The 25,531-nt window shown below is 38.4% G+C and overlaps 1 protein-coding gene across 13 annotated transcripts in view; it reads right to left on the bottom strand.

Annotated features, from left to right (window-relative positions):
• TMEM132D (transmembrane protein 132D) overlaps window positions 1-25,531 on the bottom strand; it is a 288,698-nt gene that overhangs the window by 78,803 nt on the left and 184,364 nt on the right. For all 13 annotated transcript variants that reach the window (XM_080559647.1, XM_080559648.1, XM_080559655.1 and 10 more), the window contains one exon: window positions 13,842-14,016. In XM_080559647.1, the coding sequence (XP_080415773.1) occupies window positions 13,842-14,016 (175 nt within the window). The remainder of the gene's footprint in view (window positions 1-13,841; window positions 14,017-25,531) is intronic.

The following is a 25,531-nucleotide window of genomic DNA, read 5'->3' on the forward strand; positions in this document are numbered from 1 at the left end:
AGCAAAAAGTTGTCAGACTGGATGTTGTCACATTTCCATGTAAGACAATGAGAAAAAACTGATGGTATTGTGAAGGACTGAAGGTTTTTGTTTGTTGTTTTTTGTTTGATCGTTTTCTCCTCCAAATAAGTTTATTACTCAGAATCCTAGAAAAAAAAATCTGTTTACTAAGTCTCATAATTGCAGAGTCCTAAATTACTTCTTCAAGCTCCCTTGCAAAAACTGAGCAGGCAGACATGCTCCATTACTTGAGCTTGCTTGTGTATTATTATTAGCATTCCATTGTCATCCAGCATATCCAACTGAAATCAGGGCCACACTGTTACATACCCGGCAGATAAATAATATATGTAAAGCAGTCTCTGCCCCAGAAAGCATACTATTTGATATGGCTGTAGAGTTACATGGAAACGGAAATGGAAACAAGGAAAGGAAATGGCTTCAGCCTCATAGAATAGTCCAGCTATATTCCAGCTAAATACCAGCAAATTCACTCTCATTTTTTATACACATCTTCCCAGCTTAATATGGAAAAGATACACTAGAAACAAAGATAACTGGAGCCGTACTTGTTCTTTCATGTAAAGACCTTTCACTTGTTATGTATAAGCCAGGGGAACATTGTTGGAAGGCTGGTACAGAGAAAAAGCAGAGAATTGCTTCTGAAGACTAAGTTTAAAAAGAAATAATTTTTTTACAATAAGAAATTGACAAATCATTTAAGAGACCACAGAATAGAACATGCCACTAAACTACAGAAACTGACAGTGTTTTTAACTGCATCTGCTCAAACAAGTCCCTAAAGTAGGAAAGCTTCGGTTGTCTTGCCATACCAGCTGCAGTACAGATCTATTCTCTTATGGTTTAGTTTATGACAAAATTAGATGTATACTTTAACATATTTTTACATATGTTCAGTTTTTTTCCTCTCTGTTTCAAACATTGAAATGCTTGATTTTCCCCTCACATCTAATCTTTTTATTTTTTTTAGTGGTTCCTGTTATCACCAATTCAGCAGAGCTATAGATATATATTAGATCGCACCCAGTTATGACAGGAAAACTTAACTCCACCTTCCTGACATCTTTCTAAGATCAAAGAGAAAATCCATACATGAAAACAACACACCTTTATTCCATTAAAACAGACAGAATTGTTAAATTCAAAGGTAATTTGCCTTACAAATTCACAAGCAGCAACTGGGATTTTTAGTATGAATTACAATGAAAAGACTTATTACTATAGTGTATTACTGTTCTTTATGAAACCACACTGCTTTTCTATATGCACTTTAACTTTTTACTTCCTTTTTTTTTTAATTAAAAAATATTAAAAACAAACAAACAAACAAACAAACAAAACACTGTTGGTTTTCAACATTTGAAGGTCCTGTAATCTATTTTCAAATTGTCAGGACTGATTTGCATGCAAGGTATACAGTGGCTTAAATACTTACTTCCACACTGTTTAGGGCTGACGTTTGTAGGAAATAGAAGTTTAGCATTGCAGGAAAAAAGTCACTTTGAACTGTGACTACTGTACCTCCAGGGTAGTAATTTTACAGAATCCTACTCCAGGGTATTGATTGTGTTATGTTATGATAGCTACAAGTAAGTGGTATGAAAAAGAATATGATTTTTTTTTATAGTTCACATTTACATTTCTTATATGCCTAGAATTTAGACTCTTTAAATGTCAAGCTTTTTAAATGCCCACTTTTCACATTTTGATGTTGTTGATGTTGTTGCTTTTTTGTATTCTCCTCACAATTATAAATGACATCAGTGATTATAAAACAACATGTTAGGTACTCTGAAATCTCAGCTATAGAGGTTTACCATTTTACTTTTTTTTCCTCATCTCTTTTTGAAAGTCACAACAAAAATGAAATAAACATCTCCTTATAAATTTTCTTGTCTTTGCATTCAGTAAACTTGAAACTCTGAAATCTTAATTCTGCATGATTTGGGGCCATGTCATCTACCTTTAGATAAGTCTGTACTGCCCTTGTTCCAAGGAGAGTAGGACCACTGTCCTGGATGCCATATGTTCATATTGTTCTTTCTGACACTATGTAGTAGCACATGAAAATATCCCTTTGCACAGTTCATGGACTGAAGTTCTCCCTAGGCACAGCGTAAGGCGAGAGGCGAGCCCTGGGAGGTACGGTGCATGACACAGACATCCGGCTGAATCACAGGCTGCTGCTCTGCTTTATCCCTGCCTGCCTAAACAAGAGCATTTCCCCCCTCTGAACCTCTCCTCTTCTGCTGTCCCACACAGTAAGCCACTCCAGCCAGCCAGTGTGAAAGCAAGGAGAAAGGAGGTACAGGACAAAAGATCTCCCTGCACATGCATTCTTCATTAGGCAGAGGTTTCACACGAGCAGGTTCAGAAACATCCTGTGCATAAATCCAGTTTGTCAGATTCATTCTGCATAGCCCCCAAACAAAGCAAAACAAAACAAAACAGAACAAAAATCACCACAAAGGCAACACCTCCACTGGCTGTGTGCCCCAGTCCCTGCTCTCGGAGAGGGTTGGCCAGAACAGAGCAATTTTTGACCCTGTTCAGCAGTAGCTGCCCTGCCAACGCCCACACGTAACAAAGGTTTCAGCTGCCCTACAGATCATACAGGTTGTGCCCAGGTTTTGTTCCTGAAGCTGTCCTTTCTGGAGCCACGCTGGCTGAAGTGGCTTCTGCCCCTGCTTTTTCTTTGTGCTGCTTTTATGTGTATGGGTAGGTGATGAAGCAGCCTGAGGAACCAAGGATTCAGAATGACCTGACAGAAAAAGAGGGGTTATTCTTAGCTAAGCTCAGTTGCTCGGCCCAGCACTGCAGCAGCTGCCTGGGCATTTATACTAACCCAGCCAAGAGCGGGCTGGGGTGAGAAGAGGAGTACGCGTTGTTTAATTTAGCAGTGCTGCTGAAAAACATTATCCTCTCCTGATCAGGAACCTGCATTCATTTTCCTGTCTGCCTCCCATGAACCCGGCAGCTTTCAGACCCAATGCATAATCCGTCCCTCAGAAAGTGACTCAGAGTTGCACACAGAGCCAGAGCCCATTTCTTCTGAGTCCTGGGCCAGTGTTTAATCCACCGTCCCTCACCATCTTTCTGGAGCCTGCCTCTAAAGACATCTCACAAAGAAAAAGGAATTCTTAATACCACTGGCTGGCAATTAAAAGGAGGATTGAAGAGTCAGAGAATAATTCTCTTAATTGACTACTCTTCTTGCTACTTGTAATCTAGAGGAAATCTAATTAATTCTACATGAAGAACGACTATTCTGTAGTGAAGTGTAATTCCTGATCTCTGGGGCTTCAGCGTACCAGTTGTCAAATTATCCAATTACACACTTGTTAAAATCCATTTTGGGGAGATTTTCATGGTTTGTAAATAAATAATTTAAAAAACCTTAATCCTCTATAGAGAGGGAAAAAAATGGGAAGCCCAAGCCCCCAACCAATCCCTCAAAATCACAAAATACATATAAATATAATGTTAAGAAGCTGAAAAGAGTGATGATATCCGTCTGCTTTGCTCTAGCAGCACCATGGTGGTGATGGATGTATTTCAGTAGCAAGAAATTTGCTGCTTCCTTTTCAGCTATGTTTTATTCAAATCACTAATCTGAAGGGAACCAATTAAGGCAACATCCCCTTATTATGCCAAAAGGGAAAAATCTTTTCATAACCACATAAATTAAGAGGTGGGGAGCCAAAAGAGGCTGTAGCTCAAGCCAAGGATACTGACATGCTGGAGTGGGGCCAGCACAGGGCCACCAAGCAGGCTGAGGGCTGGAGCACACATGCAAGGAGAGGTGGAGAGAGCTGGGCCTGCTCAGCCTTAAGAGGAGAAAGCAAAGGGGAGACCTTAACGCTTTTTATAGATATCCAATCAGAGGATATAAAGGAGATGAAGCCAGCCTCTTCTCAGGTCTGTATGGCAACAGCATGAGGGGCACTGGACACAAGGTAGAACACAGGAAATTCCATTTAGATGCATGGAAAGAATTTTTAATGTGAGAGTGGTCAAATGCTGAAACAGGTTGCCCAGACAGATTGTGGGATTTCCAACTTTGGAGGTGCTCAAGACTCAAGAGGGGACAGCCCTGAGCAACTTGCTCTCTGAGCAGGGCACGGGACAGCTAACAACATCTAGAGCTCCCTTCACTCCAGGAATCTCACTGATCTTCAGAAAGATCCTCTACAAAGGGAGAGAAGATCATCACTTCAGTGAATGTGCATTTGAAGACTGTTCTTAAATCACTGTGAAATTTGGATCCTGATGTGACCAAATTTGCCAGATCTGAGCACAGAAGAAAACTTTGTGATCTACTTTATTTCAGTGAAAGCAATTTAACAGTGAGAATTAAAGATTGTTTTGCAATGTTTCCTACCCTTGTATGGCAGCACTGTTACTAAATCCTGAGTGAAACTTGACATGAAACAAAAAAGGAACAGAAGGCAGTAATCTGTTTCCTGCAAACCTAGTCTGACTGTATTTCAATGGAAAGTAAGCAAACACCATCCCTGTTTAAAAAAAAAAAAAAAAAAAAGTTTGAAAATGTCCCTTTCAGCTGGCTGAAACTGAGCTGCACAGAAACTATCAAATATTTCTGAAACCATCATTCTGAAAACTCAATTCGCCACCAAACGACATCTGTTTTAAATGCATAACATTTTTAATACCAGTGGCTTGGCAGCAGTATGACAAGGGACTAGGTCTTCTAAATCTTGTGTCCACGGAAGCAGAGACAAGTTCTGGGTGGAACTTGCAGTATCTGCCATGTTTTCCTGGTCCTTCTACATTTCACAGCATCACTCAGGCTCAGAGCAACACAGAAAGACTGTCAAAGGCTGAAGGACTGAGCTTGTTTCAACCCAATTCAACTGCATGTGTCTAATCAAGAAAAACATGTAACTTGCACTTAAGAAAGAACAGCAGCTGTTATGCAAAGCCATTTTTCTTAGACTTTAATTCATAAGAAAAATATCCTCTGTTTTTTCCTGTTTCTCTAGGGAACCTAATTTTCGATGTTCCACATCAAATTGTGTGGCTGTCAGCAGCTTTGCCAGCAGCCAGTCTAAGCCCTCATTACTCATTCCCCCACTCAGACAAAAACTGGGTGACTGTTGCCTCCTATTATTACAGGTGATTACAGTATTAGTCAGCTAGCAACTGCAGCTCCAAATACAAAAACAAGATTTCTAACCTCATCTTAAACAACAACAACATCATTAAGATCTTTTTCTATGAGCCTGTTGCAACTTTTGATAGAAAAAAAATGTTTTAAACTGGAAGACCTGTTTGCTGGCTTTCATTGCTTGGGAATTTATGTAGCAAAACATTTGCATTGACATCACAGTGAACGCAGTTACCATTTCATTGCATGCTCAACAGGTCAACAAAATGTTTAATTTTAATGGGAAAGAGCTATCGCTTGCTATTTCAAATGTTAAGAGCCCCAGTGTCATCAGTAACTCTGGAAGGAAAAAAATCCAAAGACTACGGCATTTGTTGGATTCTGGAGATAAGGCAGAAAGCAGTGATATTTGATTACCAAGTGCCTGCATTATTTTCTTATTTCAGTCTCTGTGTACAAAACAAAATGCTATGCACTAGTGACTCATGCATCTGCCAGTTTGTTGGTACGTAGACAACAGAAGCGTGCCAGAGTAAGGCCAGTGTTTAACATAATAGTAATAATAAGTAGAGGACCAAACTACATCATTTTTCATTGGCAATTCTAATTTGAAAATTAATTCTATACATTACCCCCCTTGCAAAGTGAGTATATTCACTTCTCGAACACAGTCGTGTAGGAGTACCAGGGCTGTCACTCCAGGTTGGACTGCTCAGCTCTGCTCCATTGTTTGGATACAGATAGGTGCCAATATCACATGCTCCAAAAAAGTATAAAAAAATGACATCTACATAAAGGAAAAATGTCTTGTAGCTTCAGATACCTTTGATTCAATTAGTTTCTGAAGCATAACAGATTATTATGTGTTTACTGGATGAAACATTTTCTCCTATTAGCTGTACAGGCTCATTACAATTACTAGAATGTGAAATGGAATCTAAACTGACTCATGCATCACAGAAAGACTGATTAACGAGCTTTTCAGTATTTTCTGTTGAAGTTGCCTGAGCCTCAGAGAACCAATCCATAGAGTGGGCTTTCAGATCCAGGTAAAACCATGAGATCAACAGGCATACAGACAACACGTTCCTCTGAACTGATAAACAATATTCAAGAATTACTCTTGGGACAGATTTTATTTATTACTATCAATAATGACCCTGGAACATTTGCTAATGATATCAGTTTCGGAGGCATTGTTAATGTAGTAGTTTGAACTACATACACAGTTCACAGTTCAGCCATGGGGACTAGTAGCAAGAATTTCATCCATCAGCTAAGAGGCCTGGAACAACACAGAAAAAGAAAGACTTGGAGATAATACTCAGTCACGGGTGAACACATGTAATTGTAAAAAATCAATCAAGGAGTAAAAACAGAAAAAAAGAAACAGAACTGAAATAAAACATGCATCACTTGAAAGGGAGAAACAGCATTTCCAGGTCAGAAACACTTAACAGATGACGGGGAGAGGCATTGTCTGTTGTACTGTTGTCATTTGGATAGCTAGTTTCAAGAAAGATGAATTAAAACCAGGGCAGGTAGTTTTCATTACTGGGAGAATGAAAAGTCTGTTTTTTTGAGAAGAAATTGACCTTGGCCTACCTAACTATAGAAAGCAATAGGATATACTTACAAAAAGAAAATGGTTGCTTGCAATATCACAATGATACAACAGTTTCTCAACGTCTCATCTGTGATTTACTAATATCATCTTGATTTAAAAGGTCACTTTTCAGAAATGGGTAACATTTTAATTAAATATTTGAAAGCTTATTTAGTACTGTAATTGTAATTTAAAAACCATAAATTAGGCAGGTTAAAGTTTTTAAATTAGTATCTTGACATCTTTTTTGCAAAGACGGGTGTCAGTGGAAGTGTTTAGAAACATTCAGCCTTAAAGTTGCCAAATCAGCTGATTTTGGCTGATGTGATCTTGCACTTCCCAATGGCGAGGCAGAACCCAGGCCAGTCACAGCTGACAGCAGATCCTCCTTGTAATCAGTTTGTTTGTCTATATCGTACACGTGGCTGGGGATTCGCATGTCAGCTCTCCCACAGAAAAGCATTCATTCAGTTCACCTGAAAGCATCCTTACTGTCAGCTTAAGATGATAGATAGCAGAGAGATGGCTGAAATAGCCTCCAACATCCTACTCGGCCGCCCCAGCACAGGCCTCCTGTGTTCTCCTGAGCAGCTCCTGATAGAAAACAAGAGCACTCTGCCAGCATGAGGGGCGGCAAAGCACTGCAGCAGGACAGAAGGCCTGGGGAAGAGGAGGGGACAGCCACACCACCTCTGGAGCTACGTGGACCATAAGCTCCAGCACCAATGGCACTTACACAACCAGATCTGTGCTCTGTGCTCCATGATCTGCAGTGGGGAAGAAGAGCTGAGCTGAAACCTTGGGTCCAAGAGAAGGCAACTGGGTTAACTTCAGGGGAACTGCATCACACTGCCCAAATCCCCATCGTTCTTCTGTGAGAAGGGCCCAATATTTTCTTTATGTTTTTAAGATTGTCCTCTGTTTTTCTTCTGAGTTCTTCAGGGTAAGGCTATAATTAAATCTGCATTTCCACAGCACTGAGCATGCTGGTGGCCAAGTCTGAGCTTGACATCGAGGTGCTACCAAAAAATAAACAGCACTAGCTAAAACCGAAATTCTTCATACAGATACGTTTATAAGGCCATCAGTATCTTAGGTGTTTTTAAAATCCTTCAGCGTTTGGTACTGGCATGACAGCAGTTGATTCCTGTTATTATTATAAGTGATTTCAATATGGAAATGCTTCCTATATAATGCATAACCTCTTTGTTGCAGCAATTTATTTTATTTATTTATTTGGTCTATTCATCCAGCTTCTTATGCTGATGGTGCGTAGAGCAGTTTATTTTCTGTCAACATTTTCATTAAATTTTTATAAAGAACATCAGGAGCAACTTGAATCAATAAATTATCTAAAAGGGATAATGTTAAATTGGTGTTCAGGTGTTGGATACAATTTATTTAATATGACTGCCATAAATATAGCTTCTCACAAACCAAAATGGGTCTAATGGGTCTGAGGACAAGAATGTGTTCATCTGCAATGGGAATTGGGTTTGCATTCAGTGTTGCTCTGATAACTGTGATAGGATATACCCAAATGGAGCATTTTACCAACTATTATCCTAAGTATGAAGTTTGTTACATGCTATGCATTATAAAACATTTCTGTTCAACAAATAAAGACATTTACACCTGAGATGAAGGATAATCTGATCCCTTTTCCTAACAACTCACCCAAGTTTGTTTAAACCACCTCCATTCGCAGCTGAAAACCAGGTCGGTTTGATCTGCACCAAAGTAGTTTTCCACTGCAGGAACAGTTGAATGTGTGTGCGCTTCTGAGAACAGGGACAGCTCACCAAGCTGGGACTCCTCGGTAGGGTCAGATGAGTAGGAATAATTCTTTGCCTTTGTTACAACCTGTTTGCTGTGAAGTAATGAGCTGGACTTTGGTCACTGACTCTATGTTTAAGCCTGTCATAAATCAAGAGTTGCTTCTCAGAGGTTTTTTTCTACTTCTGATTTAAATCTATCTCTGTCTCACACCTCACTTGACTGTCTTGGAGGCTGATATTACACTGCTTGAGGATAATAAATAATGGGCCAAAACCAGAGATAATGGAAGCTCAGTTGCTAATACAAGTCCATAATTCACAGTTCACCATCCACCTTTGCCTGCTAAAATATGGCTGGGAGGGATGGAAGGTTGTCTTTGGAGCTCTTGCCTCTGTCAGGCAGCCTGCAACCTCACCGCTGCACCATTAATCACACTTCAGATCCCATCTTTTCTTCCTGTCCATTTTACTTCTCTAATAATATGGTTAATTTTTAGGTTGATGCTGACTAGATTATAAGCATACCTAAGGGCTGTCCCAGTGTATTTAGTAAGAAGGAAAGACAGACACTCCATGGATACATGGGTGTAAAGCTAACCATGCTTCAAAACAGAGCTGAATTTGACAAAAGACTGAAGGAAGCCTGTGCTTCTAGTCACTGACAGGCCTGCCTGCCAGTGAGCTTGAGATTCTTTGGGCAGCAAGAATGCCAAATTATCAGTTCCAAAATATTAACACCATGATCAGCATGAGGCAATCCAGGACTGCTGAGCCACTGTTACCAAGACTCTGCAGCACTCAAGGATTCCTGCTCCAGAAGGCATAACTTTGCTGTTTCCTGACTGCACAGATGATACAAGGCCAACTATTATACATGGCATTAAGACAAGTTCATCTGTAAGGGCTGAGGAGTCTCAAGACTGTATTGCTTGGGAAAACAATGCAGATTCATAGGCTTTGAAAACACAGGGGACCTCTCAAATGCCCTGGCTTCTTCATCAGCTTATGTCCTACCACCACCTGAAACACTGGTCCACAGATGTATTTTTAAACCCAGTAAAATGCCTCAGACTTCAGGACAACTTATATTTGTGTAAGTCAAGCTGACTCTAAAATTAATTTGCTGATTTATAGGTTTAAAACACATGTGCAATCAAAAATTAAAGGTCAGAAACATGCAACCCTTTCAAGGAATTTCTGAAGGGACACTGGGCATTCTGCATATATTTTTTTCTGTATTCTAAGGGAAAGCAAAGTTAACACATTATATTTTCCAGTCAGAGGACTACTCTAACAGGGGATTTATCAACCCTGGAACCAACATCTCCCCCTGTGAGATTTATGGAGCAGGTATTTTGCCCTGACTCCTTATCAGGTTATTAAATAAAGTGACAGCACAGACAGAATAGGTTTAGGGCATATATACAGAGAAAATGGGTGATTTACAGATCCAGAGCTGGTTCACTTAAGAACCAGCCCAGGCATTTTATTATTCGCCATTTTTATTATTATTATTTACAGAACAGATTTCAACTTATCCATTTACCAGCATGTCATATCTGCCCTCTGCCTTTCTCAGTAGGGATTATCTTGTATGTACACAGATGGCTACAGAACCTCATGTGTCTCTCATCCTCACCTAATCATTAAGGTTCAACAAAAGGTGAATACCACAATTATGAAAGAGCTGACAGAATGTTTAAAAACCAACAATAATCGATAGCAGCAAATGTACAGTTTGAGTGATTAAATTCATGCCATTCATCACCTAAAAAAACAAGAGTGAAATAGAACAGGGAAGAAAAAGGAGTCAAGTAGAAATTGGAAGCTGATTCTCTTGAATGTCAACGTAATATAAAGTTATATTCTGGAATATTCAGGCATATATTCTCACCGGCTGTCACACTACATTGCCAGTCCTCAACTCAAAAAAACTCAGCAGTTTAGCATGATCAAGACCATTAATGAATGAATGGACCGTATGTATTTTTAGAAACGTATTTCAGAGGTCTTAAGAGGTGCAAGGTTTTGTGTCTCAATGGATATCCTACTGCAGGTGAATTTTACAAGAAGGATGATAATTAATATGCATGTTAGTTGACAATAAAGAATTAAATAGAAGGTATTTCCATTCTTCACTATTCACTTGTGATTTTTTTTCAAAGCGCCAAATCTCCAGTAATTACCATGTAGTAGTCCACTGGCATCCCTTGTCCAGAACTCTATAATTCCCATACCGATCAGCATGTTCATAAGGCTGCTCTTCTCAAGTTCCCTGGCCACACATCACCTGGGGACACAGACCCTGTGGTGAGAGAGCTGGCAGGGAAATGGAAGCAGGGTGGGATAGCGGCCATGCAAGGAACGCACGAATGATAGCACAAGCTGTGCTTGTGAAGAAAATTATTCCATACAAATACCTGCCTCTTCCACAGTGGTTTAGTGGGTGTTTTAGTTTCTGTCAACAAGGCAAGACATCACTACATGGCTATAAGAGGCACCACAAAGCAATCATGGTAAAGGCCAATAACTTTTTATAACCCTAGATAAACAACTTTGCCTGTATTTCATCAGGCTTAAGGGAAAGGATCATGCATTGCAAATATCCAAACAGGTGCTCACAGGCTCTCACAATGTTCTCAAATTAAACATCTTCTCCCATGCTACTCCCATTCCGCTAACAATGGCTGGCTGGGGTCCCATGCACAGCTTACCAAGATGGGTTCCGTTACACTTCATAATTAGAAAAACTGTTATTAAAGTGTCAGAAATATCAGCATTTATGATACCCACACATCCATAAAATACACACTACAGCTTTTCTCATCAATATCCTAGAGTGCTCTTCTGCATCTTGTGTTGTTGTTACTGGAGTAGGATCCTGCAGGGGTCTCAAAATCTGGAATGCTAATATGCCACAGCCAAAAAAAGAAACATTGGTGAAAGGTAAGGTTATTGTAGCAAATGTCCTAATAACTTCAGCACAAGGTAGGTATTGCCAGTGTCTCCTGATATTGCTATTTAAGTCCTTCTGCTGCAGCATTTTGTAAAGTTTTGAAACAAGAAAACAGGAAGCTCTAAATTGGCCAATCTTCTGCTTTGCAATTTACAAATCCATAATAGCTGTCAGAAAAGACTACAGAAAACAAAGATGGTGCAGAGGTGGTATGTGTTTGTCAATTAAAAACAAACAAAAACCAAAGCTCTGTAATGTAAAAGCAGTAAAATGGTTCTTTTGAAAAATTAATCTGTAATTGAAATATTCAACAGCATTTCTTTTTGGTGTTTCTAAACATGAAATTAAATGTTCTGCTAAGAAGCCCAGCAACATTAACCCAAATTAACCCCAGTCTCCAGAAGTAGAGAAATAATATAGCACTTTGTTTTCATTGTGGTTCTTCCTAAATGGAGAAGTAGGATTTATTCTTTTTTTTTATTATTATTTAAAATTTTTATATTACATACTGGCTCTGCTAAATTCACAGAGAACTCTGAAGTACCAAACTAATCGAAGTTCCACATCTTGAAAGGTCTGCACCTGAATCATCATTTCCTGAGTACAAAGTGAGGTACTGCAAATATTTGGAGATTTGTGATACCCCAGAGTTTCTTCCCTGATACTCCAGTTAATGCAAAGAAGGTTAAAACTATTACAAGCCTGTCAGTAATTAGAGGATCTCTGCCATTTATCTTTGCATTCTCTGTAACCCATTATACCAACACCTGTCGCCTTGTAAAATGTCACCTACTGATAACTTTATAGACTTTATATGACCTTTGAATTTTTTGCTTCTGGAAAATAGGCTGGCTTTTTTTCATCTTCTAATGGAAATGAAGAGAGTGTGCTTACTTGTAGCAACTGCCAGAAGAATCTTTGTTCTTACGATTTTTTTTTTTTGGTCACTGTATTGCTTTATACTAAAGCAGTCATGGATCATGGATATGTGTGAGAAGAACCAGTGTTTTCTGCAACCAAGAGAACCAACGGAAAAAAAAAATCTTTTATCTTTTCATTAAGGGATGGAGCTAACCAAATCCCAAAATTCAAGTTATGTAAATCATATCACCTCTACAGCCTTAGACCTCAGTACTTCAGAACTTGTGTGACTGCACATCACAATCTGAAGACCTGAAATCTCTTCTTTTATCAAGAAACCAACAGAGACCACCCACTGCTCAACAGCAGAAACTAGTCTGTGAAAAGAGTTGTGCAAAACAACTCTGATTTGTAAGATGGCCACAATTCAAGATGGAAAGACCTGTTTCAAATGTGACATACAGCTGTATGGTAATGAAAGCATGAGACATTACAAATAAGAAGAAATATTTTTAGTGAAATAAAGCATCACAACATGTGAGTAGTTCTAAAGTTGGTAAATTATAATAATAGTCATCATTAGCTCCATGGGTCTGGAATTGAAGAGAACACCCACAGCCTTCAGTAATGGCATAATTAACTGGCTATCACTAGGCAACCATCCAGGTTACATTTTTTTAAAGGCTTTGAGATTGATTTGTGTTTTTCTTTCACTGCTAAATAATATTGTGTCAACATTTTCTAACAGATGGTCTAAGAACAAAAATGAGGTAGTCAGACCCCAGACAACTGCACTTCATCCCTGATGAAGAAGATATGTGGAGAGAAGAGGAAGATCACAAAATGCAGCTTGGACTTGGAATTTGGATATCTGTTATTTTTTAAGATAAGATCAAGGCTAAAGGATCAGGTATTTTTCAAACCGTGTAGTTTGCACTCTGATGGTGAAGTGAAGCAGCCCATTTGAATGCATTTATGTAGAATAGACAATTATTTATGTACTATAATTTGTGTCTCTGAGGCAATTCAAAATTACTCAGAATTCATGCCATGAGCATTGCTTCTCCTCTCACTCCCAAATAACCATGTAGTCAGAATTAAAAAGCAGAAGGGAATGTTTCAGGAAGTCCCCAGACCCTAGACCAAATGTAAGACTACCCGTGATTCAAGTAAGACATGTTAACTGATATTATAGGATACTATTCCATGAAACAAGAGTGAGGTCTGAATACTGGGAATGCCATGAACTCAGTTCCTGCCTCCAAAAAGTCAGTGTATACATCAAAGAGAGCATGACGCCACCTTCCATTGGTAGCTGTAATTTGCACTCGTGCAGTGAACCACTGTATGAAGCAAAACTTCATGAGTTAAAATCTGTTTCTCAAGGTGCTAAAACAGTTCCCCATCCTTTCAGCAGATCACTTGCATCCATCAGACACTAGAGGTATACAGCAATATTAAGAACTTGCAGAATATCTGACAGTTTCTTACCATAGCCAAAGGGAGAACTCCTACCAGGTCCTTCTGGCTTACGTAGATCTTGGAGACTCCTAGATCAGATGTTGTATCTCCAGGATATTCTACTTGCCATGTGATGAGCTGGGGCCCAGGTAGGTCTTCAATTTCAAAATCAATCTGCATGATTTCAGAGGATGGACCATCCGCGCTGGAAGAAATAAAAAGAAAGGTTCCATTCATATGACTGATAAGCCAGTAATATAATTGCTCTTATATTAATAAAACATTGGATTTAGACTCTTCCAGAGAGAGAATTTGGTGGGATGATGGATTTAATAATGAATTAATCATTTCAACTTGTCTTAAGATCTCAGGGTATTTTCCATATGACTCAGTAAGACTCAGGGACATGGCACTGCTCCATTTTACAGATGGATAAACAAAAGCAGATCAAGGTAAATCTAAGGCTAAGGCTACAGACAAGCTATCTACACAGCTTAAAAAACCTGACTCCAAGGCTCCCTTGATAATGAGCAAATTGTATTTCCTCCCCGTTGAAGCAAAAAATGAGCAAATCTAAAGGGAATCACTCCTTGAAATGAGAAAGCACTGCATTAAAAATACTGTCTGCTTTTTTAAAAAGGAGGCATGGAACAGCTCTTGAATGGATCCATGAACCTGGACAGCTAGAAGCAGAGGATCAGAAAACCTGGATTTCATTTTTGGATATGTTGCTACCTTGAGAATGTCTGAAGCTCAGTTTTGTCCCCTTCTAAACTTAAGAATAATATCTAATTTAGTTCGTTGTGGGAGCAGAGAGTTACAAAACTGGATTATTTAATATTGGTCAATCCTGCCATGATCCATCCTTGAGTAAAAGCACTAGAAAAGAACAAAGACTTAGAAGATGTGATTTTCCAGGATAGTCTGGCAATATTGGAGTTACTGACACCTTATCAATGCTACTTTGTCTTTATATGCTGTCCTTCCTATAGTTCTTCTACAAGTGAATACCATAAAGCTGAAATGTAAAGAGTGAAATTTAGAAAGGGACTCAAAGGTGCAGTTCCTCCAAAGCTTGTTATAAAATCAGCTATTACACAGAAAGCAATGCAGTGAAGTTTCTATTGCGTATGTTGGCAAGGTGAGCTCCATAGTCCAGTGGTATTTATAGAGACATGAAAATACTCAATATACTGTAAAGTTGAGGAATGCAGAGATTCTTAGCAATACAGAAATCCACAGGGCACTGAGAATGACAGTGCTTTTACTTCTGAAGCACTGAAAGCCAAACAAATTGTCAGTGTTGGTTTGGGGGGAAAGGAAAGAACAGAGTTTCTTTCAGTGGGATAACACTCAAGGAGTGAAAGAATGGCACAATACTGAAGTGTCACAAGCCACTTTAGCTGGAGAGTGTATCTAGAAGAAACAGAAAACATTTCAGGAACTGATTAAAGATCCACAAAAAAAAAAAAAAGTGCCCAAAACCCAGCAGGTTTTCTTAGCTGATGTGGAAAAAGAGCTAAAACTAGGCATACTTTGTAACAAAGGCTAGTTATGACAACAGCCCATGTCTGGGACTCTTCCCAAAATACTCAGAGACGTTATCATGCTGGCTAAATCCAATGCTTTATCTAAAGCTACTGCTTGAAGAATTTTACCTGATCATCTTTAAGGTTTGTATTTTAATGGATGTATTGAGACCTTGTGATCCTGGATGAATTTAAAGGGAGCCTCTGCATTTCCAAAATGGAATGCATTGTATTCAGTTTCTCATTTCTTTGTGTCAGGAAAAAAAGAAGAAAAAGAAAAAAAAAAAAGCACAATTTCTAAACTAGCACTGAATGCAGTCTTATTTCATGCTGACCTAGGTAGGATCAGAAAGCTACTGTATGCAGCTGTGACTATTGAAACTCGGTTACCTTAATTGCACGAACAGAAATGGGCAATGCATTGCCTATAAATACCTGACAGCAGTCCTGTTTTGTATGGTATATTCTGTCACAGCTACCGTGTTTAAAGAACTAATTGAATCATCATATATTGAGCCTTGGTTTTGAGATTCTGTTCAGGGTACCTGTCTTTATTATTGCATTGGTGTCTGCTGCTACCAGTCGTCGGCTCTGCAGAATCGGTGCTGTCACCAGCAATGTGTGCTGTCACAGCAATGAGCCACTGCTGCACAGGAGGGAACCGCAGGGCAGAGGATGACAGAAAAACTTATAACTGCCAAAAGGATCATCAAAAAAGGGAACCAACCTAGTCTTTTCCCAGGTATGCTAGGAGTTAGGGGAAAAGGAGAAAAAAATTATTAGAACACAGGAAAACAAAGGAGAAGTGAAAGGGAGTGGAAAAGATGGGGAGAGGGAAGTGGAGCATGGTCCTTATATTCTTGAACTACTCTTCCCATGCTGCACAACTACAGTGACCCCAAAATAGTGGAAGTGTTTTCTTTTAATTTCTCCCTAAAAGCAGATATATTAATGATATATTTCTTGTAACAAAACGAAAAAATTTACTACTATAAATTTGATTTTGATAGAAATTATTTGAATTAGTTCATCTTAGTAATACTACACGCCTAATTGAAAAGATCACAAAACATCTCAAAAATCAGTAAGAATCTCATTGCTGCTAACTAAAGGTATATAAAAATTAGGAAAGTATTCCATGACTTATGAGCAGACCCAGGCTGTCAACACCAGGTCAGGAACTTTTGTTTAATTACATTATTAGAACTGTACCCATCGGAGCTATGGTGATCCTTCCATGTACCCTTGTGGGTCTGGATCCCCAACCTACAGCCATAAATGCCTTCCTGAGCAACACTTAGCAACTGAAATCTTTCAGCTGAGAAGTAACACAGAAAGTTTTTCATCATCAGTTAAGAAATGCAAATGGGGAAATTTGGACAAATACAATTAATTATCAGAGTTCGGTCACATCAAAAATATTTGTGTTCTTTCTTTTAAGTCAAAGCTGCTTGGTATCATAGGATTAGACCTTGCTTGTTAGCAATATTTTCATCTTCTCTGCATTACATATTTGCTAGCACAAACCTTCATGAGCATGTTCTAGCACAAATGTTTCCAACAACAAAAATTTCTATTGGTTAGTTAGCCACTGCTACTCGAAACATCGTGCTGCCTAATCCTCCTCAAGGCAGGCATACTCTTCATGATGACTACAACATGATAACATGTTGGCTCCTTGTCACTAACACTAACACTTTTATTGCTATCAAGAGTACAGCAACACCGATAGTTACCATATAGGAGGTTATACGATCAGAAAGTTTTGCATGGAAAAACCCAAGGGCTCACAACAGTGATCCAAGTTGAGCTGAGTAGTGGTCAAAGTGAAACAGTTCTTGGTGCTAATTTAAAGTCAAATTCTTCACATTGGAGTTTTCTATTTCTGAAATTTACTGCTTAGAATTGAGAGTTAAACTGTAATAGAGTTCATTGTGGTGCCAATAGACTCTGTGCTCAGAGTCGTGCTGAGCTGTGTGTCGTGAAGACCCTTTTAAAAGCCCAATCCAGACAAGCAAGACAAACTGGGGAAAAAAATAAGTAAACTACTTGATTGGAAGGGAATAGGCTGGTCTTTCCTCCTGTCAGCCAGGACAGCACAAGCACGTTTGTACTGTATTTCTTAAACAGCCTTTTAGTTCCTGTCCAGCAAAAGATCAAGCAGTTCTGACAAATTAGGAACGTGAAATGCTGTCCTCTCTCTAGGGGAGTATTTCCTCCTCCGCAGAGCCGTTCTGCACCTTTGTCTTCTCACATCCCTGACTGATTTTTTTTTTTTCTCCCTTCTGCCCTTTTGGCATGGGAATCCTTTTAAATCAGACAGGCTGGTATCAAGGCCCATGGCCAATTCCTAACACCTAAGCCTTTATGTCAAGTTTCTTTGAAGAGAGAACCTGCCACTCTTCTGAGTCTTTAGGGCTGGTGTGCCCTGCAAGATAAGTTTCAAGCAGAGACCCCGTAAATCCAAGAATAGCTACTGAATGTTGGTAGTGGCAGTCAGTTGAAGTATCCCATTCCTGATTTCACTAGCTGTGGTATCAGCTTTGATCTTTATATAATGCTCACAAAACAAGATTTGTACTGAACCTACTAAAATGACTGGGCATTTAACGTTTCTCATAATACTACATATAAAGTTTTATCACCATCTTTAGAACACTATAACAGACACAGGAAGCCTAAAGCCATGAATATGCTAAATAAGACATATCATAGGAATGTTAATGAAAGAGCCTTGGGGAGAACAAAGAAAGAAAAGGTAATTTTTATTCTTTTCTAGCTCCATGCACATACCCATGTCTCCAGCACCTCTCTTGCTGGATATTGGAAGAACTTGTGGCCTGAAATGCTGCACTGGCTGGGCTGAGGTGGAACAACAGCACTCAGAAAAGGAAGAAATATTTCCACAGATAACTGGAAAAACTTTCTAGCATGAAAGAAGGCAGTCAGTCACACAGCTGACCCCATGAGATCTCGGGGAGTTTGTGAAAACTGTTATCCCCATTTTACAGGAGAGAAAATTAAACTGAAAATGACTTCCCCATAAAGAGAGGAATAAGATGATTTATACACCACAAAGTGGTGGCTGTCCTCACAATTTCAGAAGTAAAGTCATTTCAAAATAAGTACAAACTTTTGGGTAAAAGTAAGATAATATGCTATGTTGTCATATCAGATAACACACCATGCTAGCTATTTCCAGCTCTATCAGTTGGGTTGCAGAAAGGTTTTATGGTTTGCTGTCATCTGCCTTGCCACTGCATGGATTCAGCAGTGGCAAGATGTGTTAAATACAACTTCATTCTCATGTGGTAGGAAATAATGTAAAATATATGAAATGTAGAATAAAGCATAACAAAGTAACAAAGCTCTATTTTTTCAAATCAATTCATTCCTGATATATATACATATATATTTATTATTATTATTTTGAAAAGCTTTTTCTATGGTACATTCTTCAGAATTTAAACAATTTCACTAAGAGCAGTTTCACAAATCTTTTCTGCCCATCCCTTTCATAACAACAAGCCATTTCTCCTGTATTATCATCAAAAGATACTTGTTTCGTAACCAAATACAGAGAGGTCAAATGGAATTCAGAGGACTGCTATAGAAGAAACCTTTCCTTCAGTGCATTTGCCTCCATGTTCTGCTTAACAATCTCTCCCCAGCCCCACTGCTCACAGAAGTTGCATTTATGCTCCTGTATGGCAGCATATTCCTCGCAGTGCCAGAAGCCTGTGAACTTCATCTGTTTTGCAGTTCTGCGAGAACATGCAACTAAGTAACATACTGTCTTCCCCCTAAATAGATTTTGGGTGGGGAAAAAAAGAAGAATAAACTAGAAGAGCTGAAGAAGAAAAAAAAAAGAGAGAGAGAGAGAGAAAAAAAGAGGGGAAAAAAGAGAGAAAAAGAAAAATGACCTGTTGCAGATGGATGCATGAGAAAGAACGGTAGAAAATGAACTCCTCTGAAATCTAGATAAAAGGAGAAAGATGGAAAAATAAGCAAGGAGGCTTGCAGTGTATAAGTACTTTGCAAGAATGAAGACCTAGAAAATCCAGATGAATTTGAAAGATGGTGCTGGCACAGACAAAAAAGAAAACTTAGGTTCAATTTTTCATCTTAATTGAGTCAAACTTTTCACCAATATTTAAACTAGTCAGAAAAGGATCCTGATAACCTTTCAGTTTATTTTCACCAGGAAAAGATTATCTGTCTAGTCATTGCTGAATTCTTCACAAATACCCACAGCTCTGGTTTCAGGAGAGGGTATGGTTATTTATTTAAGAAACTTTTACATGAGAACTCAAACTGTTGTGGCAGGGGGACACATTTGCATTCCTCTCCTCATTTGCTAGAGAGATAGAGATCACATTGCTTCTGCATAAACAGGTACTTGCAATGCAATAAACTACTTCTGCATGGCATGTTTGATAGCATACTAGAAATTACGTGTATAGGATGTGTAAGTCAAAAATGTGGGATCACTGGCAAGGAGACCGTAACACTAACACTGACAAAAAGCACAGTATGAAAAGGGAGAACCACGTGTTAGTGTAAGTTAATTTATTTGGGCTTTTCTTTAATGCTCGTCACCACAGAATAAGGCACTGCTTTGGAAATGCTACTAAATTCTGCCAGTTCACCCAATGATGAATGATGGTTTTAAACTTCACAGCCACATTTCATCTTTTTGCGTGTGTGTTTGTCTGTTTTGTTTTCAACTTCAGCCATCAAAATGTTCTATCTTTAGTTTTCCTTTGCAAGTCTGCCCTAAAACAATGCACACAAACGTGTCTGCTTCAGGCAAGATTTGAACTCTTCAATACAATATAGGGGGACAAAGCTGAGAAAAGTGTTCTGCTGCTGATGTGTAATCTTTGGAAACTTTATTTTTCTTTTGGGTTGCAGAAAGGTTTTATGGTTTGCTGTCATCTGTCTTGCCAGATGAAAACACTTTTTTTCTTCTTCCTTCCATTTTTTTTTTTTTTACCAGTCTCATATGTACAAAAAACATAAGCTAAGAGCCCACAAAATAATCTTACAGGCAAAGAGACATTCTTTACTGTAATGAATCTGATTGCCTTTTCCTTCTTGTTTCTGAGCAAGAGTGCAATCAATGAATATTTTCGAGCTTTTCTGGACAAGCATCTATGCAAGATAAAACTGCAGAATTTCAGTAAACTATTTTATTCATACAACTAAGATGTAAGGTAAAAATCAAATATTGCAGATTTGATGTTAAATATCACAAGTTAACAACGTGATGCTGCTTTTCACTAGCTGAGGAGCTGGCTTAGCTGATGAGCACATATCTAATGCTTGATCCCCGAAATCCATTCAGAAGATATGAACCTGGCTGGCAAGCTGTGCAAGATTTCCACCCCTCCTTTGCTGTTGATGATAAAATGCTTGAATTTACAAAATAAACAAACAAAATAAATAAAAACCAAACCAAACAATATGGTGCAATACCTGCACCATACGTTATCGGTAAACTAGTACACATACTGAACACATCAGTCCCTGATATCTGTCTAAACAAATTGCAGAAAGGATGAAAAAATCTTATTTTAGACAGAAAAGTAAGGCAAGGGGCTCTGACCTTCTCAAGGTGAGAGGGAATACTAAAAATCCAATATCTGTAGAATCAAGCCCACTGTATTACAGAGATCATTATTCACCATTGATATATCAAGATAAGGTGATACATACAGCAGTACATTAAAGTTTAATTTTATTCATTGTCATCTTACTATTAAAAATTCAGTGATGGGTAGGATGAAAAGTCATTTTTCTTCAAGAATAGGTGTATGAAGTGAACCAACTAGCAAGAAAAATTACCAAAAAATGAGTCTGCTAATCATGTAATAAAGTTCTTTAAAAAAATTGATTCATCTCTGGAGTATGCCATCAGCAGTGCTGATCGAGAAATATTTGCTTAATTATTTATTTGACATTTTTTTTCTATTTTCAAATAAATTATTCACTATACAATTTTCCAGCCGTTGATAGCATTTTTCCCAAATAACTCAAACCATTCAAAAGTGGGTAAAACTTAGCAAATGTTTTAATATATAAATTTAAAATGTAGTTTCCCACTAACACAGTATTTCAGTTCAAAACCATCTCTTGACATAATAGATCCAGAGATCACCTACCATATTATGCTAAGGGAATGGTAATCAACATTGACTTTATTACATCCAGTATAATAATCATTCAGTAAAATATTTAACACAGTAGTCAGTAAACATCAAGTACTTTTGAAGTAGCCCAATCATGAGACAACAGCAGAAAAAAACACAGTTACTATGCAGGTGGGATTGAATTGCAGGGCTAAGAAAACAGTTTTACTGACAGTAAGTAAAGTCTAATAAAACACTGCAAATGTATTGTCAATCTAGGTTTCTCTACCTGATGTTTTTTATTGTCCTCAGCATAAAAATAATGATAAATTTAGCACAACTTACATTTAAGTGTGATAAAACAGCATGCTCGGGTGAACCAGACATAGAGCCAAAAGTGACTGTGATTAATTGGGCAAGTTTCTATAGGGTCCATCTAAGGATCAGACTACGCTCTACAAGACAGCTGCAGAAAGTGATGATTGTTTTCTGAACTGGCAAACGCAACAAATATGAGAAAGATAATGGCAATTTTAGGGGTAGGAAAACCAGGTATAAAGGCCTTGTTTCGTTTCAATTAAATAACACCTCAGTACATGTGGGAGTGATGTGTTAATTTCAGATCCTTGGTTTGCCCAGGACTTGAAGAGCTAACGGAACCTGACCCCTACTTATGAGCCCCAGGCCTATGCACTTAGGTCAATACTAATCTTTGTAAAAAAAAAAAATAATAATAATAATAATAAAAACTTACATATTTCATTCACATTACAATTTCCCAGGCATTTAACAATGTCGCTATCACTTCAATATCACTATCTCCTGAAAATGAAAGAAAGCTTTACTGAAAGGGAGTTGCCACATCAACATGACACTGATCAGCCAGCAAGGAATGAGACTCTGTATTTTCATAGTCAGAAATTACAGGGAGAGTGCTGCAAATATTTGCTATTGAGTAAACCCAGCATATTAAACCACAGCATAAAGCACTGTGCTCAGTACACCACCCTGCAGCAAAATTCCCTCCTCATCCAACAAATATTTACCTGCCTAAAAGCCCTTATAGCATAGAATAGAACATTTCAGTTGGAAGGGACCTAAAGATAATTGATTCCCACTGCCTGACCACTTCAGTGATAACCACAAGTTAAAGTGTGTTGAGGAAGTCATTGTCCAAATGTCTCTCAAGCACTGACAGGCATGGGGCATCATTCAGCTCTCCAGAAAGCCTGTTCCAGTGTTTGATCACTCTCATGGTAAATAATTTTTTTCCTAATGTCTAGTCTGAACCTCCCCTGGTGAGCTTTGTGCCATTCCCGCACATCCTATCACTGATTACCAGGTTGGAAATTAGGAGAAACTTCTTCTCAGAAAGAGCAGTCAGGCATTGGGATGGGTTGCCCAGGGAAGTGTGGAGTCACCGTCCCTGGGGGTGTTCAAGGAGAGGTTGGACGTGGTGCTTAGGGACATGGTTTAGTGGGTGATATTGATGGTAGGGGGATGGTTGGACCAGATGATCTTGGAGGTCTTTTCCAACCTTAATGACCCTATGACACTTTTTAGCACGTAGGCCATTGATGTCTCCAAGGTGAGATCTCTAATATATCCTTTTTATGCCTTGCTTATTAGTGTCCATACTTGTTCAACAAATGTAATTATATATGAATGCAACACTACATTTCACAAGACTCAAGGCCTCAATATATTTTAAAATTAGATCCTTTTTCGGATATGCCAGAGTATATTCAATATATGAGATTAGGATCCTCACTATAGGAACTTCCTCTGCTGTGAACTGTTCAGCAAGTATTTCTGCTGAATTCAAACATCTTGCAAAAGTGCAAAGTTCTTTTCAACTAAAAAAAGAAACTGTTTTCTTTACCGTAATGTTCAAGTCAAGAATTAGAAGAGAAAGAAATGCTTTCCAGCTTCCTTAATACTAAAAAAGAGCTTCGGAAATCTTTCTTTCTTATTTTTAAGCAATAACATGAAAACATAAACTGAAGAGAGAATATCTAAAATTGCTACCCCCCCTCCCCCTTCCCCTTTTTGAAAAAGCTCTGAGCTGACATACATTATAAATTGTATTTCAAATAAAGAAATATAGAATACACTTGCTTGGAAGGGACCTCTGTCAGAGCAGGGCCAATTTCAAACATGGATTAAGTTAGAATGGTTTAAATCTTCACATGTGGCCTTCCAAAGGAGCATGTTATTCAGAATCGTTTCTGTGATCCTATGGAAATACCAAGATAGCCTGAGCACTTACAGCTGCACTCACATTAACACCCATGTACCACTAGAAGGTACCCTGAGATCTTACACCTGCCTGTGTCCTTATACACATAGAGTATAATAAGAATGGAGTCTTATCCTCTTCCATTAGCTCTTAAAGATTTGAAACTTGGCTATTACCAAGTAACTAGAAGTCATCTTGTTGCTTGTTAGGCTTCTGTTCTCTTCCACCAGAAGTAATTTCACAAACTATTCTGTTCATCTTTAATTGAAAGACATTATTAATATGCAATGATAAGAAAAATCACTTTCATGAACAAATTCTTATATGGAAAATAATGGATCTGAATGTATGCTAAGAAAGGTGTTATCAAGAGACTACATTTACTAAAACCTTAAAATTAAATAACACCATGCTCTGCCAGGCTATTTCCAAGGCTGCCTGCCCTACAGCAAAACAGCACCCAATCACCAGCACTAAATGGGAATCTGCCACCTCTGCTTTTCATCCATTCACTTTCACAGTCCCATTTGCTAGCTGCACAGCACTCACAAACTTCAGCAGAACCAAACTGTTTAAAATGCAGCATCTATTTCATCAATGCCATTAGCATCTGCTGCACTTCAAGGGAAAATGAGACCCTCGTGAAAAGAGCCATACAGTAGAGGAAATAGACTAAAGACCTGATTGAACTTAAATATTAAAAGTCTAGTAAAATATATACCTATTTTGGGAATGATATGAACATACAGAAAGCCAGGTTCCTACCTGTTATAAAACTTTTAAGGTTTCAATGACAAAACTTGTTCTTTACCAATTTTTATCAGCTGACGATGACTATAAGTGCATATGTGAATATTAATCTCTGTTTCGTATATTATATATGTAAAAGTAGGCAGTATGAAAGAGATATCTCTGCACACACTACTGCACTATGTACATTTGTACCAATACCTTTACCAATATATTTCAGCCTTGGCCTGACAGGCCAAGAGGTACACTCACAAAATTACTTTGTAATGATCAAGACACAGAACCACTTCCCTGCTTGAGCTATGGTATAGTTTTAGTATTTGAGCAGATGTTTACCCTCTCTACACCTTGAGATAATCTGATAGTCATGATGAAATCATACAGACAGGATGATGACAGGGGTCTGCAGTTGAGTTCTAGGCCCTGTCAAAACAAATCATAGCTTTTGATGTACTTGTGACATTAAAAATTGTGCTAGTTCAGAAGGTCACAGAACTCATTCTCATTAGCATGAACTATGCCATTAAATCGAGCAATGTCATCATTTTGGGTCTCATTGCATCCACTGCTGACACACCTGACTTTTCACCCCTTCTTAGCCTGAGGTTGAGCTGCACCTGAGCTCAGAGGCATTGGTAAGTTATAAGGGGAGATTGGCCTGGCAATGCTTGGATGGTCTCTGAGGAATTGCAATGAAGAAAATAGTAAGGGCAAGAGAATTATCCACTAGAAGGTACCTTGAGATCAGCAAACTACTCCCAGGATAGTTTGCGAATGTGTATCCAGATATATCTTCTATCTGACCATAAGCAATTGATTATCAAGCAGTCCTAATCTTTTATATGCAAGTGGTCCAGGAGCTGCTAAAGCAAACGCAAAGACCAGAATATGAATATGAAAGCTATAATCATTCATTCTAGTTTAAAAACTTTCAGCACAGAAAGGAAGACAGAGCTGCTCTTATGTGCTGGTCTGGGCAGGAAGACATCTTGGTCCATATGGATGGTTCCTTGCTACTGCAACCACCACATCATATAATCTCTTGATAAACTTATCAAGCTCAATTTTAAA

This window comes from Anser brachyrhynchus (assembly GCF_964034855.1).
Source record: "Anser brachyrhynchus genome assembly, chromosome: 17".
Classification (NCBI taxonomy): domain Eukaryota; kingdom Metazoa; phylum Chordata; class Aves; order Anseriformes; family Anatidae; genus Anser; species Anser brachyrhynchus.